We start from the raw sequence: 18,187 nt of genomic DNA, 5'->3' as shown, positions 1-18,187 counted from the left end.
TATATGACTTTAATTGTAAGGGTACAGAACATATATATACAGTACATACATCAAACAGAAAATTACATTTCTGTGAACTTAAAGAATGCCATGTTTCCTTCACATATTTCCATCTGAAACGAGAGCATTTCCTAAGGTTATATTTGGTAGCGGGGGAATTGGATAATTGGGTCAGTTACTCAGTATGTTAAGCCCCCATAACACATGCCACAGCTATATATGCAGTTATGTTAAGCCTCCCCCCCCCCCCAACACAAACCTACAGAGCTCTATAACCCCAATCAAGTCACATTGTCTATTGGGTGTGTGTGTGTATACTCCAGAAATCCAACCTTCCTGAGGAATAATATAACATCACTCATGATCAATGCAGTATCTACTTCTGTACCATACTGCTACATGGGTTTTAATACAGCAGGCACCCCATCTTGTGTGTCCTTGAGATAGATAAGTCCCCTTGGCCCTACCCTTTGTCTAATCTGATTACCGTGGAGGATTTTCAGGCAGGATATGGGTAAGATAAAGCCGTTAAGCTCATAAGAAGGACAGTGCTTTACAGTGAATAAGCTGTTTGCTGTCAGGGATTTGAAGAGCTTTGCTGGCTTGCATTGTTTGCAGCTAAGAGTACAGTAGCTTGATTCCTGCAGGTATTGAAAGGGTTTTTGCTGAGTTGACTGCCAGTTTCCTTTACAGATTGAATAGTGTGGGTCATAAAACTTTACAGTACATAGTGTGCTGTAGTAGTGTGGATGTGTCTGTCTGTCTGTCTGTCTGTCTGTAGTTGTGTGGCCCCGGTTATCGATCATGGAATACCATTGGATTGTTCTTCCATCCTCCCTGCTCCCTATTTGCACCATTAAGCGACTAGTGTGTGTACCTGCACAGTTCTTTCCCCTACTTGCACCCCTATGACCAACTTCAAAGTAGCTTAAAACCTACTCTGCTGTTTTGTTTAATTATGCTAATTATCTTTCTCTTTCCTTCCCTATGATTGCAACCAACTGCTACATAGATCTAGTTCTGTACCCCTACTGTGTACCCCCTACTGTGTACCCGTACCGTACCCACTACTGTGTACCCCTACTGTGTACCCCCTATTGTGTACCCCTACTGTACCCCTACTGTGTAGCCCTACTGTACCCTTACTGTGTACACCCCTATTGTGTACCCCTATTGTGTACCCCCCTACTGTACCCCTAAGTGTAACAAAAAAGATTACATGTTTGCAGCCTTTGCAAACTAAGTTGGAGTCGTACAACGGCAATCCACTCCCTGACTGAATGTGACTTGGCCTCAACTCAATTGACCAGTCATAAACAAAGGAAAGTTATGGATAGTCAAACAGTGTGTTAATGTGCTTTTAGACTACAGTATGACTGTTCATGACTCCATTTGTGTAAGTCACGTCGCAACATGTAGGGTGTTCCCAACTGGAAGTATAGGCAGTGTTCCTATGGCCATTAACGCAGACGAAAACCTCTGCGGTTGATTCTAGAGTTCATTGGTCGTCCAGTCGTCTGAGACGACTAGATTTCTTTTCAGACGACCAAAAAGCAGCTACTGTACTTGTTTTTTATCAAATTCAGAGTGCATTTTACAACTTAATACCCAAAATTAGCAACATCCAGAAAGTAAGACCTGCTTGTCCACTGGACACAACCAGAAAAATGCTGAAAAATGTGCTCTGATTATATAACTCCTCAGTCCAAATAAAAGCCTTCTTGGAAACATGCTAGAGAGGTCTGAGGGGGACAACTACAGTATAGGCTGCAGTGAAAATCCTTCAGTATTTGCCCTGAGCATGCCTAGAGGACGATGCCAATTTAATCATATCTTGTATTCCAATGACATAAAAAATAAGAAAGAACCGATCAAGAAAATGAATGTAGGCGACAGTTGAGCCATTGGAGTTTACATTAATGTAATTACAGTACTTGTAAGGTACTCTAAATGTTTGTTGAATAACCTTAAAAATTCCCAAAATTGGGTCTCTGAGGAAGGTGGTCGTACTGTGATGTGAAATTAAAATAGGTCTTATATAAATAAAATAGGCCAGGAAAAACTGCCGTTTTCATCTTAAAATGTTTGTAGTCAAATCCTAACTCATTAATGCATTATATATTCAACTGGTTCTCTATACGAGAGCCCATCAGCCCATTACGGGTGAAATATTGTACTTTGGTTGTCCGAAGATCAAACATTGGAAGCTGTTTAATGTTGCAATCTCTTTTCCATGCTTTCTCACACCACTGTTACAACAGAAAACTTGTGAGACCCATGACTTCTCACTTTTGAGACACCTGAGTAGAGTACATTTCAAAACTAGTTCCAGGGCATGCAAAACATTCACTTAAAGGCGACATTTGGGGTGCGCGATGGAGTGCCATGACCAAGGGGGACACGTCCTTATGATCTGACCAGGACTCCAACCTGCGACCTCTTGACCCTGCATAGCTCTCCTGACCTCTTGACCCTACAATGCTTTCCTGAACTCTTGACCCTGCAATGCTCTCCTGACCTCTTGACCCTGCAATGCTCTCCTGACCTCTTGACCCTACAATGCTCTCCTGACCACTTGACCCTACAATGCTCTCCTGACCTCTTGACCCTACAATGCTCTGCTGACCAAGCAGGGTACATTTACATGCTCACAAGTTATGTCATGTACAGTACTTCATTAAACAATCTATATTTTCTTTCTACGGTATCTTGTAGGGTCCATACAGTTGAAAAATTGGAAGCCACTCTTATTCAGCAGCATTACAGACAAAGATGACGTCACTGTCGGAGAACTGTTCACTGATATTTTAAGCCATCTTACCTTGAATATTCAGGTGAAAAGCAGGTAAGATCAAAGTTTTAATAAGAAAAAAAAATGTTTTACTTTTCTTAGAGAATGCTAGACAAAAAATACGAGAAGAAAGCAGTGCAGCGAATTAATGCATCTAATGTGAACTAATTTTCAAGAAAAACATTTGGAAGTAGGTTCATAATTTTGTTATTGTTAAGTACTATTACTTTTCATAAAAGGTACAAAGCTATATTGCTGAAAGTAAATATCAGTTCACAAAGGTAAATTTGTGGGGCATTTCCAAGATGTTTTGTCACGGACTTGACATTCCCTGGCTGAATATTTAACTGGGAACTGAACCTTGATTGACTAGTCGAATAATTTAAAATTGTTAATTTGAAATTAATTTAGTAAATGCCTACAAGGTAGGATATGATAACTGGCTTCATGGCACTAGCTTTGTCTTTGAATTAGCAGCTCATTAACGGAAAATGGATAAAAAAGAAAGAAAGGCCTGGTTATATCTCTTGAAGTTTCTTTGAATTTAGAAAATATAGAAAAATATAGAAATTATGCTTTTCCATAGCAATGAGAAGTCCAAGATTACAGCAGAATATATATCTATAGATATATATATCTAAAAAAAAATTGGAGAGTTGATGATTAATTTGTCAATAAGTTGCTTGAAATTAATCAAGCTTGAAATTACTCCGATAATGCAAATTTTCTAAGCTCTATTTAGTATTCAGTAAGTTACTTGTCTTTTAAAATGGAAGCCAAACGCTCATTGTCAGGTCCACTCGTTAACATTTATATATAATTAAATATTGAAAAGTGACATAATTAGTACTTGCTAAAGAAAAGTTGGCCAAAGAAGTTGTGTGGTGACTTCATATTCTGCTCTGTCTGAAAACATTCAAGTTTTTTGGAAAATATGGAACCTATAAAATACCATTTATAACCAATGGTGTTTTCAGGGGTTTTCAGTGTCTGAATACAGTTTCAACAGTTTTACTTTGTAGATATGAACATAGAAGAGAAAAAAGGTTTCATATCATAGCAGCACTATGACATCACAGATAATTCACAAACTGACAGCTCCCAGACATGACTTTTAAACCTCAGAAAAACTCCCAAGCGGAGCAAGCTTTTTCTTAGCTAATGGGGAGGGGGGGTTGGTGGGGAAGGGGGGCGGGAGGAGTTGTTTATCACAAAGATCTCTGTGATAATAGCTAATTTAGATAATGGTTGGATTTTTTGTCCCCTTAGACTAATCTTTTCCCATTATATAATATCCTGTCATATTCACATTTTATAAGTTAATTCAGATAGATGTTAACCTTTTTATACCGTTATTGTAGTTGATGAGCCGTGAGTATGGTACCTTAGTGTTACTCTAGTTGAGTTATTGGAAGGTTGAAATTGATTTGTTTTATACGTAAAACAACAAATGAACTGAAATCAAGCAACTGTGATGTCATAGTTGCATATGTTCTGCCTGATTTTCTTCCAAATTTACACCCATTTTTGTTTGTGTTTTGGCCGCTTTTTTTTTTTTTTTAAATGTCAATACATCAATAGATACAGTTCTTACATATATACATTCATATGTTTGAGAGATCATACCAAGGAATCATTTATCCGGTATCACAAACTGATATGCGAAATTGGAATAGATACTGTTATAATATCTATGCTACCATATGTATCAGTTATGTTACATTTGAAAAATACTATGTTTTTTTAAAATTTTGATAAATCTGAAGAGTGCTATACAAATTATGTGAGTGCTAAATTATTTCCTGACATCATACCCCTAGAAGTAACTAGAGTTTTAAACTTGCATTTACATATTTCCGTGACAGGACAGAAACCGTCTATCCTATAGCGGTCGGTCTGTCGTAAAGGTTCGGTGCATTTACTGTTCAGTGATCCCTGTTGCTTTTCAAACAGCTCGTCGTACTAGTTTGATTAACAGCGAAACATAATCACTAGACCGTCGATTATTAATGACGTTAAATTTCATTCCCAAAATTAAAATGACATAAAAAGTTATTGTCGGAGACAGTTCGGTAGTTGTGACAAGCTCAGAACGCTGACAGCGGTATGTCAAGTTCATCCCCGAAAGGTTTTATTGCCTGCATATTGATGTAGATTGGAAAAAAAAACGTTTTACGACTTGGATATAAGCCGAAGAGATAAAAGCACTTTTTTCAGCTAAACAGTTTGGTCGACGAATCGAAAATCACTTTGCCACTCCTAGCTCATAGTTTTTATTGCGCAGTTACAGTAGGTTGTTAACAGTTGACTAATGAAGAAAAACAAACGTTTTTATGGCTGTGTTTTTTAATTAGACAATCTGTAATGTTTAATATATAAATTATATGTATATATTTTTGTCCTTGGTGTCTTTGAAAAAAGATTGGCATCAAATTTGCTGGCATGCATGTTAATCTAGCCTTCATATTAGAACCAATTAAAAAGAATTATTTTTTGATATCAAAAGTCAACAAATTGTCTTTAAAAATTTAATTTATGCACAGCTGTTGATATGTTTGTTAAAAACTTGATCATTGTGTATAGTACATGTCAACTGTTTTTGGTATCAAAGACAACCAATTATCTCTAAAAATTTATTTATGCATAGCTATGGATTTGTTGTTTGTTGTGTACAGTATATAAATATATATACTGTATATATGCTTTAATGTGGGGGGGGAGGGGGGTTGCAATAAAGTGAAGGATTTCTCGCTTGCTAAAATCTAGGCTGATTGTATTTTCTCTGTCTATTTTTGGATTTGTTCTTACACAAGTTTTTGCCTCTCCCACCCCCCCCCTTGCCACCCCTACCCCCCTCTGTCAGACAGATGTCTGGACAGGTTGGTACTGTACATACCTAAAGTATTGGTCTTCAGAAATACATGAGAAAGCTGTGTGGAACTGCACACGATGAAGAAAATGATATTTAAGATTGTATAGTGTCCATCACTTCATGAAATACTGTAGTTTCAGAACATGTTTTGCCAATTGCACTTTCCTACTTATTTAAGATCATGATACTCTAGGTAAGCTTTGGTGACAATACTTTGTAAATTTACATACTGTGACATTTGATAAATTGCAAACAAAAAGGTGATCTGCAAATGTATGTACTTATTGAAATTGTTTCTTTCCCCACCCAATTTTTATACCCCCCTTTTTACTTCAGTATTCCTTGAACCTATAAGATTGATGCGAAGAATAGACACAGATCTCGTTGTGGTGACATTGCCTAAATCCATTACGCCATTTGAAATCCTACATAATTATTAAAATTGATAGAAAATGCCATTTTTTTTAAAGTCATCTTTTTTTTTGTTAATATGTCAAAAGAAACATCAACTGGTCTTTTAATCATTATCCTTGAGATTTATTCATAAAAATTATCAACTTTTATTTCAAAATTTATACATGTTCTCTTAAGAATGATCTTTGCATTGAATAATACATATTATAAAAAAAAAAAAGGCCTAAATTTTTTGAACAGATTTCATAAATGCAGAAAACATTAATTTATGCATTCTTTTGTTCATCTTTTGTTTAATTTCGTTGAGTCAAAGGGATGTGGGTGATTATTTTACCATCATTCTGTACTTAGGTTACTAGAAACAGCTACTGGAATCAGTATGTAGAATTGTGTGTCAGTTTTTGTGAACAAATGTATGTGCATGGCTGCCAATTTCAGTGGGAGCACACTAGTAATATCTATTCTTCTTTGCTGTACACATGTACAGGGATGTGCCCAGGATTTCCTGAGTGCCGGGTATACTGATCGCCGTCCTGGGGGAGGGTCTAAGGGGGGGAGGTGTCCCCCTCCCTTTTGAGAAATTTTTCGATTTTTGAAGGTGCTCAGATGCCAAATGCCTGCACTTGTGTAGCTTCTTAAGCCCATACACTAGTTTTGCTAACAATTTACATTTTTAAATTTTTTGTGTGAAATATATTGTTAGGAATGTCGGGATTTTAGATGAAAATAGTGCTGGGCGGGATTCACAATTTTTAAGACAGTGCTGGGCGGTAATTTTTAGTGCTGGGCGGGGCCGCCCAATGCCGCCCAGCGTGGGCACATCCCTGCATGTATATTCAATTTGATCTACGGTACCTAGTTTACTCCAATCTGTAACCTTAGTTATTTACTTCGTTCCCCACTTACCTGTCTCCCCACAACCTAAGCACCGCATTCTACCGTGTCTAGTATGCCCTGGTAATCTTTTAACACTGTACACCCTCACTGACCTCAGTGACCTCCTTCATTTTCTACCACCCAAAGTGTCTTTTTTTTTTTTCGGATTGGGAAAAATTTCCGTAATACCAGCTGGAATATTTTCATGCACCCAAATGGGATTCAATTTGTGGTTTTTCGAAGAGCAGAATTTTCTGGAATTGCTGGTTTTTAGAACATCCCTTGTGAAATGTTGCAATGCAACTGTGGCACAACTTTTCAGCGTTTAGGGTTGTCGAGGGGCCACACTGTATCAAAAGTGACTGGTATGTCTAACATTTGTTTGGTGAAACACCCAGATACACTTCAGTTCATTCTCTGACTTAATAATATTGAAATAAATTTCGGTCAGTTTTCCTAGTTTTTCCTTAAAAATAAATATAAAAAAAACACAGATGTTTACCTTCAATTTTACATTTTTGAGTCCTACAGTATGTGGCATAAACTAAATGCAAGTTATTTATTGATATGACTTAGTTGAAAATTTACACTATGATTATTTTTTTGATGATGGCATTCCACTCCCTATACAGCCTCTCCTCTCCCCCTCTAACTCCCACTTCTCTACTCCCATCCCATCCCCTCACCCCACCTGTTTTCATTCTCTTTATGTTACAAGTAAGGTACAGTAAGTCAAGAACGGATATGACTGGCTGGAACAGGATTAGAAACAGTAGACTCCCTCAGATTTATTTCTGTTTTATGGAGGATCGAGAGGCAGAGATGCCTATCATCATCAAGACGGATAAAAACACTCGGCGGCTCTCCACGACACAATAGAGATAAAATACAGTTGCGTTCTCCCAGTTTTGATTCAGTCTACTATAACTTGCTATTCCTCTCTTCAGTACAAGTCCATTAAAAATGCAAATTTTCTGAATAATGAAGATGGTGTACCCCATTAAAAGTCAAGGAAAATCGCTGATCGAACTCAATTTTGTGGTTTATCCTTTAAGATGATAAGAAGAAAATCCAGCGCATTTTTAGATATTTTTTTCGGTGGGGTCGCCTTTTTTGTTATGATGATTATTATTCTTTTGGCTTCTTTGTTTTTATATTATCATTATGACGCAGCTAGGTTGAAGGTAAAACAAGCAAGATTATATTTAGTGACAGTAAAATCCCTTGTCAATTTTTTGTTTCATTTCCCTTCATGGATTTTATTGTTTTTTCTTTATTCCTATTAATACAGTATAAAGTGCTGAAATGTCTATCCTCTTTTCCCCATTTTTTGCCCTTTTTTTATCCTTCCTTATTCTTCCACATTTTTGTAATTGTTCTTGTTCTTCAGTTCTAGTATTGTGAGCCACTAGAAGTGGTTAAAATAAAACTCTAGTCAATATCTAATAATAGTCTAGTAAAGTATAGTTAAATTATATCAGGGAAAAAAAATCATACCATCATTATTAAATTTTTTGGCCTAAGGTTACTACTTTTAATGTGAATATTGTGTTATTACGGAGACCATGAGTATACATGCTTTAGACCAGAATCAATTACATATATACCAAGTTGCTAAAACTTTTTTCTAATGCTGTACTTCAAACACATGGATTCAAACTAACCAGACTATCTTTTAATTTACTGTATGTTGGGAACTGACTTCACTTCAGATCAGGTCATAGCCAGACTGTGCCTCCATTTGAACACTTTCCCCTCACCCCTGGCCCCTCACCCCTTCACCCCGAAACAAAAAATCCTTTTCTATCAACAACCTTTAATACTGTACAGTCTATTCTGAGAATCTATTCACAAGATGCAGTGGTGCATGTCCTTGGATCTATCTTAAGTTGTATTCCTCTGTTTGTATTCCTCTGATCTGGTCTGTGGTTTCACTGTGGTTAACTTATCCCTTCATGGACAATACAGGGGAATATGCGGGTCTCACTCACGTTAGATTAGATCATAAATGGTAACAGAATCTATTGTTAGCCACAAAGCTGGGCGAGTCTTCGTGTGAAAGCTGCCAACTGTTATTAGCCTAACTTAATACACATCACACAGTGTATTAATGCTGGTATACCAGTGATTAAGCTTTTTTCCCATAGTGGTGGGATTAAAGGCAGCTCAGTGTAGTACTACTGTGTAAAAGCTTCCATATATGTTTAATCGGTTCAAAATTTGTACAAATTGGAAAGAGTGAAGACCAAATCTTTGCTTGAAGTTTTACAAGGAATCTAGAATTTTCTTCAGAGGCTGAATGACAAGTAACAGTAATAGAAGGGACAAATACACGCACAGAACACAGAAGACATAGATGTAAGAGGATTAGTAGACGAGGGATGGAGAGAAGAAAGAATGAAACCAACAGGGGAAGAGGAGTGGTAGGAGATAAACTGTAGAGGGACAAAGAGTGGATTAAGGGAAGAGGGTACTGGAGAAGGACAAAGACAGAAAGGTGTGGCGAAAAGAAGGATGCGAGAGAGCTATGAGAAGAGGAGTGATGGGGGGGGGGTGGGGAAACAGAAGAAAAGTTAGTCATGTCCTTCCGGAATGTTGAGCTCATGAGGTTGAATGGTGGGAAGGCGTTGCATCTACAGTCTCCGGCTGCTGATTCGTACTAGGTCAGGACGTCTACCTAAGGATTCAAACTCCTGTAGGGAGATAAGCTATTCATGGTAAAAGATAGACAATCCATCAGCTTTAAATGATATTAGTTTGCGGAATGAAACCTGTAATTACAATATTTAACACTGAACCTAGTGGTTTTTAGAAAGCCACAAACAGTTTATCTGTTGCTTAGATCCAGTGAATATATAGCTGTGTTGTATAGGGTTACGGCTTGTATCAGGTCTTGATGCAGTGTATCGGGTCTTAACTCTTTGAATCGGCTCATGACTCATTGTATTGGGTAATGGCTTGTTGTATCAGGTCTAAACTCATATCTTGGGTCATGACTCTTATCAGGCAGGGTGTATCTGGTCATTAATTCATTGTATTGGGTCATGGCTGTTTGTTTCAGGTCATGGCTTGTTGTATCAAGTTATATCTCACTGTATCAGGTCATGGCTCGTTGTATTGTGTCATGGCTTGTTGTATCCGGTCTGAACTCATGTCTTGGGTCATGACTTTTATTGGGCAGGTCATGGCTGGTTGTTACAGGTCATTGTAGTGGGTTGTGGCTCATTGTATCAGGTCATGGCTCGTTGTATCTGATCATATCTCGTTGTATCAGGTCATGGCTGGTTGTATCAGGTTATTGTATCAGGTCATATCTCATTGTATCTGGTCATGGCTGTAGTCACTGCAGATATTTTAAATCCTGTTGACTTCAGTGTTTGGATTTTGAAGAAAAATAAACACATCCTAAAAACCCCTGATTGTAGATAGGTGCAAGATAAACACATGTTTGCCTTGATTGTTAAAACTAGTACAGTCAAAGGACATCTTACGGAGGAGAACATTCCTTGAAAAACTCTTAAATTAAACAGTTCTTACATTTGATCCCAGTTGCACATGATTATTTAGTCTACTTACATTGCTCCAACTTTTCTTTGCTTTTTCTTTCCTTTCCTAGTTCCGGGAATAGCGATGATAGCGAGAACCCCGACCTCATTAACAACGCCCAGTTTCTCTGTTCGGGAAAAGGCACCAGTGGCAGAGGTAGCAGCATGTTCACTGGATCGGTATCCGAAGTGCGTCGGAGACTTCTGCAAGTCCTCGAGAAAAGAGGTGCAACGTTACTGGTCAGCCACGGTTGCCCTTTCTCACAGGTGAGTGTATTCATATTCAAAGGTGTAGTTCTTTCATGTATAGCCCCATCATCTGTGAGGCGCAAACACTATCACAGAATTACTGTATTAATGGAAGGAACAATAAGGATATTATAAGTTGTGTGTTCTTTCAGATAAGGTCAGTTTTTTAGATCTACTGTATACTGTCCCCCATATCATGCTTTCAAAGCAATCGTACTAACAGTATGTGCAGTATGAATAGTTTGTTCCTTTCAGATAAAGATTAGAAACTGTTCATACTGTCAGTACGAGTGCTTTGAAGCATGATATGGGAGGACAGTATCAAGTGGTATTAGCATTAGAATCAGATAAAGGTTTAGCAACTGTTCATACTGTCAGCATGATGCGGGAGTACCGACAGTATAGAGTTGCACTGCAACATTAGACAATTGACCCAACCTTTTTATATGGCAAACAGTATTATTAGCTAAATTGCCTAAATTCAAATGGATGGGAGTCATTTCATTGATTTACGAACACTTTACATGCCTTGACATGCCTAGTATATGCATACATACACACTCTGGCAAGTGTAGGACACTTGCCTTAATACACCCACCATAAAGTAAATGAATCTGCATACAGTACCATTAACAGACATCAAGTGCACAGTTTACATACAAATTCCATCTAAGTATAAGTGCAAACTGGAGTGATGCACATCGATTGAGAATATCATATTTTGTATAGGACAGGATGTACCTTCTAATCTTCCCCACCCCTAAACTCCCCATCCTCAGCACCATCTTCATTCTGTGCGTGCGTGAGTGAGTGAATGAATGAATGAATGTTTTTTTTAAAGTAACATAAATTTTGCCAGACAAGACTGTGTAGAAAACATCTACATAATACACTGTCTACTCTGGTAAATGCAGGGATTAAAATTACCTTTGAGAGGAATGATTACTGCCTACGCACATTTGTCTGCACTGAATATTGATGAGATTGTCTGACAATAAGTGCTACGGTAGCAAAAGAGAGACATGTGCTGGTCTGATTACCTTCATTTGCCTTTCAAGGTTTTATTTTAGGAGCAAGCCTTCATGTGAATTGCACTTGTGGTAAGAGTGGGTAATTCTGGTACACTAGGAGCCTATGAGACCCACTGATGGTCCCTCCTAATAAGTCCTAGCTAGGGCTTTATAATCGGCCCTACGTTTGGACCTCTGCTATCTGAGTCATGAATAGCAAGGGGACTGATTAGGGCCTACGGTATTGGTACCTGATTAGGGTGTATGGTAGTGGTACCTGATTAGGGTGTATGGCAGTGGTACCTGATTAGGGTGTATGGTAGTGGCACCTTATTAGGGCCTATGGTAGTGGTACCTGATTAGGGTGTATGGTAGTGGTACCTGATTAGGGTGTATGGTAGTGGTACCTGATTAGGGCCTATGGTAGTGGTACCTGAGTAGGGCATTTGGTAGTGGTACCTGATTATGGCCTGATCAGGTTTCTTTCCATAGGAATCACAAAGTCGACTGGCTTTTATGGTTACATTGACTTTGGATGTGTTAAGAACCAAATGAGGGAGAATTTCAGGGCTTTTTATTGTCTGAGACGCTGCCTACAACCCTTCGAAGTCTCATGTAGTTTTTTTTCATTTCATTTCCACAGACTACGGTGACAGCCATTTTGCAGGGCCGTTATTCTAAGCACATCACGCCATCCAAGCTACAGGCATTCTATAGGTGGTTTAATCTGTATTCCTCGTTGACTGACTACACAATGGTATCCCAAGAACAGATCGACGGTGTGGCCAGGTTCAACTCCAGGTTCTTGAGTACCGGCCGAACCCTCTTCGACCCGATGACAGAGGTTCCCAAACTCCTGAAGTGGTTTAAGCAGAACCCTCGTCCCACCCGGGCCCAGATGGAGATCTACCTAGCGGAAATGAACTCGTCGGATTACCGCAAGCAAGGAGTCATGTTACAGTATTCATCCATCGCTATCTGGTTCAAGAACGCCCGGGTCAAATACCGCAGTTACAACAAGGAGAGGTTTCTGAGCTCGAAGCAAGGCGAGAAGACGGACAAGGAGAACCTGCCGGTCGATCTCAGCCGGCCCATCCACTTCAGCAGGGATCATAAGAGCGACAGCAACCAAGAATTTGGGACAAACGAGCCTGAAGGACAGAGGGGCCTGTCGAGTAACTCTCCGTGTAACTCCATGGAGAATGGCAAGGCGGTTAAGAGGGAGTCTCCCCAGGCGACAGGACTAGTTAACGGTGCACAGGCTGTCCCTCCTGGAAGTGGGCCACCCGTTCTCCTTGTACCAGCTCCGGCCCACTTTACCAACGGACAGATGTTGACACAGATCCCATCTCAAATGATTATGCAACCACAACAGCTTGCCCTCCAGCAGAACATGGCTGCGTTCCCCAGACACGGCCTAGTGAGTCAGGCCCCGATGGGACTACAACCACATGTAATGGTTGGCCAGACCCCAGTAGCAGTCCAACCGCAATTCACATCCTTTGTAGACATGAGGCGTATACCAGATTACGGTTCCTCAAATACACCGCAGGCGCCGACGACCGGTAAGGACATCGCCCGCAGTAGCCACCAACCTCAACTCAGTATTCCCAACTACACCCCGGTCAACACCGTCAATGGTGGCGCCCAACATGGCAATAACGTGTCTGTGGCTAAGCAAGAGCCGATGGACATTGGAAATGTGTCATATGAGATGAGTTCCCCAGAGGAGGATGGGAGAGGTCACCCAGGCGGCGGGATGCGGGATTCCATGGTGCCACAGGGATGTGTTCGGATGCACTCCAAGCCCACGAGGAAACGGTTCAACATCGACTACGCCCACGACCTACCCAAACTTCAGCAGTGGTTCGAAGACAATCCTCGTCCGGATCGTGACACTATCGAACGATACGTGGACGATCTGAATTCGTCCGAATTTAGGGCGAACCAACAGGAGAAGTACACACCTCGAGTCGTATATGTCTGGTTTAAAAATGCGAGAGCAAAACTTTTACGAGGTCAGAAGCTCTCGCAGCGGTGGCATCAGATGATGTCATCGAATCCATCGTCGGGGCCCTTAAACGGGGATGTCCATATAGATGAGAGTTAACAAAGAGCTGTTATTTGATGTTGAAAGCCTCATTATTTATGCATTCCAATTCCTTCTAGGTGATCTTAGTAATCTTCTTTAGTACTAAAATTGTAGTCAATAATCGATCAATCACGACCACAGACTTTTCCGCCCAAAATTTTGGCACCTTCGCAGAGATATGAAAAATCCAAATAAGAGCCCCCCCCCTATATTGCAATTTTGACGGACTGTACATTCAATTGGTTCATGGAACACATGGAAAAGTGCATGTTTGACCAATTGCTAGCTGAATAGTCATGTAACTCTCAATTGGTAACTGAATATTCATGTAACTCTCAATTGCTAGCTGAATATTCACGTAACTCTCAAAATGCTAGCTGAATATTCATGTGACTATCAATTGCTAGCAGAATATTCATGTGGGTATCAATTGCTAGCTGAATATTCACGTTACTCTTAATTGCTAGCTGAATATTCACGTGACTCTCAATTGCTAGCTGAATATTCACATAACTCTCAAAATGCTAGCTGAATATTCATGTAACTCTCAATTGCTAGCTGAATATTCATGTAACTCTCAATTGCCAGCTGAATATTCATGTAACTCTCAATTGCTAGCTGAATATTCATGCATCTCATAGACTGCAGCTTGTAAAGTTTCGCAGAACTAGGTAGGTTTAATGTGACAGAGCCATCTGTTGATTTTGTGCGTGGCCAGAGACCCTGATTGGTTCGACAAGGGGCAAATTCCTGAGTAGAAGAAACATTGCATTCATAATAGCATGATTGAAGGGAACCTGTCAAAACTGAATACAAATGATGATTTTTTAGGCCATCAATATATAGGGGCCAATTTGTGCTCGTATAATAATGAGATATATAATGAGGTTTTAAAATTAATGTGCAACGTACTATACTGACAAAGATATGGATGGTTTGTGGACAAAATTAGTTGCCTTGAATGTTCTTTGGAAATATTGTAATATCTCTCTACAACTTCTTTTCTTCTTTCTGTTTTCGTTTACCTTTATCAAGGAAAATTTGTAAAGAAGGGTTAGTTCCTCTTCTTGTATTTATTGGTTATCCATTTAAATACTTACCGAAATCTCTCCCCCCTCCCCCCCCTCCCTGAGGAAATTCATTCCAAAAGATTCCTACCTTTTGGTTAGAACTCTTGTTATTTTTAAACAGGAGCTGTGGTTGGTGAAAAGGTTAACAGATAATTTATTATTCCAACAAGTGTGGTCGCTCTTTGTTTAATTCTTTTGCCTAGTGCCTGTGTCTTGTCAACGAGCAAGGGTTTTGTAAATATTCACGTAATCATTCAGGCTAAATTCCCTGTGAAAGTCTTTCGTTGTAATCTTCATAAGTCTTTTCTTTTTTCTGTGTTTTTTTCTCTTAAAAAATCTTCATCGGGTTTCGTCAGCAATGTAAAGTATTTCAACTCGCATCGGTTTGATTTTTGTGATAATTTTGATGCACATTCCTATTGCCTTACTTATATGTGTTTATTGAAGAAAACAGCTAAAAACAGCTGATAGTTTAGTGGTTAGGTGAGTGGGTGGGACAGGTTGTTGTGGGGCAGGGGGTTCAAGGGAGAGAGGTGGGTGGGATGGGGGTGACTGGGAGGATTAAGGTTAGTTTTAAGGGATCTACCAGTCACCTTTAATGTCATGATCCTTTTATGTCATATATGTTTCTTTTATACATTTTAGATCAACATCCCTGTTATTTTTTTTCTTATGGGCCAAAGTTTCTGAATTTGTGTTCTATGCAGGGATATTAAGAGATTAAAATTGATTTTTACCACAATGTAAGAGGAGGAGAGGGAATGGGGAGAGGGGAGGGGGAGGGGGGTGGATGGCCTTGTCAGAAGAACCCTCTTCCGAAAAAATATATGATTTGATGCATTTATGAAATTCACGAAGTGAATATCATATTTTAATATGAAAACACCCCAATTTGTTGACTCTCAAACGAATGTCACCTTCATCTAATTATGGAACATGTCCTTGGCTACGTAGTATGTACATATACACAAAACCATAGCCAGTGCGGAGGGGGGGGGGGGGTGTGTCGGGGATCATCGGGTGTAGGGAAGAGATGAGCTAATGAGGAGGGGGGGGGGTGATAATGGGGTAGCATATTTAATTGGACATTCAAGTAGAATCATTTATGTCCCTCCTCTAATTTCTCTCTCCTTCCTCCTCGTAAAACTTTGCTAAGTTATTTTCTTATTTATTATTCTTGTAAAAGGTTTGCATGAATTTGTGTTAAAGGAAGACTATAATAGTTCAATCGTGTGACTAGAAGTAACGATGTAATGAACATCAACTACAAACACGTCACATAGCGCCCAGGGATGCGACTGCATCTATTTCAGGTAGTACGATTTTAATTCTCAAGTTCGTCGTCTTAACAACTATGTATTCATTTTATGCAAGTTTACCTTTGCTTTGCCGAGGGGAAGGGTGGTAGCAGGTGACGGAGGATCTTCTCAAGAAATCTTTCTGACGTCTCCCTCGGTCTGACCAATCTGTATTTCATTTACCAGTGATCTCTGCACGTGTAACTAAAGAGGTTATAGCATGGTGGCATTTTAAAATTGTCAATACTTCTAGGTTCAACGCGTCAGATCGGAACGTCTTTAACACTGGAGGAGCTTAACACATGGATTTTCTAATTTCAATTTTGCAAATATCTGCAGTCGTTAGCTAATATTTTGGTCGTGGGTTTTGCAGACTGTCGATATTACTGTTTTGTTACAAGTCTGTGAAAAGATATGACATTTATTCTTCGAATGCAGATAATACTCAGGATGGTGTGTCTTCATCATTGCTAATAATGTCTGCGTTATTATTATGTGATGTTACATAGCCTGGCATGGTTCACTACTTTGATTAGAGAGAGGCTTTTAAACCTATATTACACAGCTGGATATACCAATGAGGAGAGGCTACCATTACAAACTCATTTATATCATTATATCTTAACCTTTTGGAAATAAAAATACAAAATCAGGCAAATGTTAGTAAAGAAAATTTTGACATTCATTCAGTCGACACGTTTTCTGCCAATGTTTGTTTGGATGTGAATGTTGTGGTGGTTGTGGTGGGGGGTTGGGGTGCAATGGAAGTATAAATAGCATGGTGCTACTACATTCATTGGGTATGAATGATGCCTTTTGTTCAATATGCATTTTTGATGGCCTGTTTAATATGTCTTGTTTGATTATTGGTTTGTCGGGCGTATGTTGTTTCACCCGATTCAATACCAGTGAGTATTTACTGAGTCACATTCAATGGCATATTTTAATGCTATAAACCCTTTTAGGGCAGGTCAAGTTACATTTTCATTGAAGTATTTATGTTTATTATTCATGAACAAAAGAACTTAATCTGAGATTCTGGATATGCCAAACTCAGATATCTTAGGCACACGTCATTCCATGGCCCTTACTGGTCATCAGCATTTAGCCCATATAAGCCCACATAAGCATGCCGGAGGGTTCTAACCTTTCAAGTTATTCAGAGAGATTTAGAAGTGGTAAAAAAGGTGGTCTCAGTAAGGGAGTAATGCTGAAAGGGTTGACAGTAAAATCAGTGTTAAGTTTGAGCATCAGTGGCCATTGTTTGATTTTCTAGCATATTTTGGGGCCAAATATTGTGGTCTGAAAAATAATGTTTCCAATTTTGTCCAAGTCAAAATCATGACCAAAGAGTGCCCCTTCCACTTCTTGTCTGTAATGTGAATGAAAGAATTTACACTTAGGCAGTAATGAGGGTCAGTGTCATTTAACATGATGGGTACAGCAATTTAGCATAAAATTAGTATAATAAACATTCTTTCGTTTGTGAAATCCATGGTTATGACACTAACCTTAATCTCAGTAGCTTATGATTAAGGTGTGGGGGAGGGGGTTGGGAGCAGTAAGCATTGGCAAAGTGCAGTATTATAATTAAGAACAGCTTGTTCTGTGTTCTATGGTACAAGTCGTAACTTATAACTTGTTGTTACAAACATTCCTTTTGATCAGAGAAGTACAAAAATATTAAATTGTGGCTAATTAACATTTTTTTCTTCCCCCCCCCCCCCTCCCATTAGCTTTTATTTGGTTCGACTTTTTCTCACAAATGTTAGTATTCCGCACAGAGAGGGTCCAAGGGCATGTACTCTTTCTGTAGTATATATTGGATAGCAATGTGCAATAGGCATCATTGAGGAAAATAAAAAGAAAGAAATCATGAATATGCATTTATGTATATATGAATATGTATCATTGCAAAGAGATTAATGGTTCCTATGTTGATGTTTGATTACAAGATTTATATCAAAACA

General features: G+C 39.0%; 1 protein-coding gene across 3 annotated transcripts in view; it reads left to right on the top strand.

The window, feature by feature from the left end:
* Window positions 1–18,187, top strand: part of LOC139984422 (uncharacterized) — a 37,829-nt gene extending 19,642 nt beyond the window's left edge. For all 3 annotated transcript variants that reach the window (XM_071998333.1, XM_071998334.1, XM_071998335.1), the window contains 3 exons: window positions 2,716–2,845; window positions 10,570–10,765; window positions 12,401–18,187. In XM_071998333.1, coding sequence (XP_071854434.1) covers window positions 2,716–2,845; window positions 10,570–10,765; window positions 12,401–13,867 — 1,793 coding nt within the window. In that variant the 3' untranslated portion in view covers window positions 13,868–18,187. The remainder of the gene's footprint in view (window positions 1–2,715; window positions 2,846–10,569; window positions 10,766–12,400) is intronic.

Source organism: Apostichopus japonicus, chromosome 17 (assembly GCF_037975245.1).
Source record: "Apostichopus japonicus isolate 1M-3 chromosome 17, ASM3797524v1, whole genome shotgun sequence".
Taxonomy (NCBI): Eukaryota; Metazoa; Echinodermata; class Holothuroidea; order Aspidochirotida; family Stichopodidae; genus Apostichopus; species Apostichopus japonicus.
The sequence above is the reverse complement of the archived record's forward strand: the minus strand, read 5'-3'. Positions and strand labels throughout refer to the sequence as shown.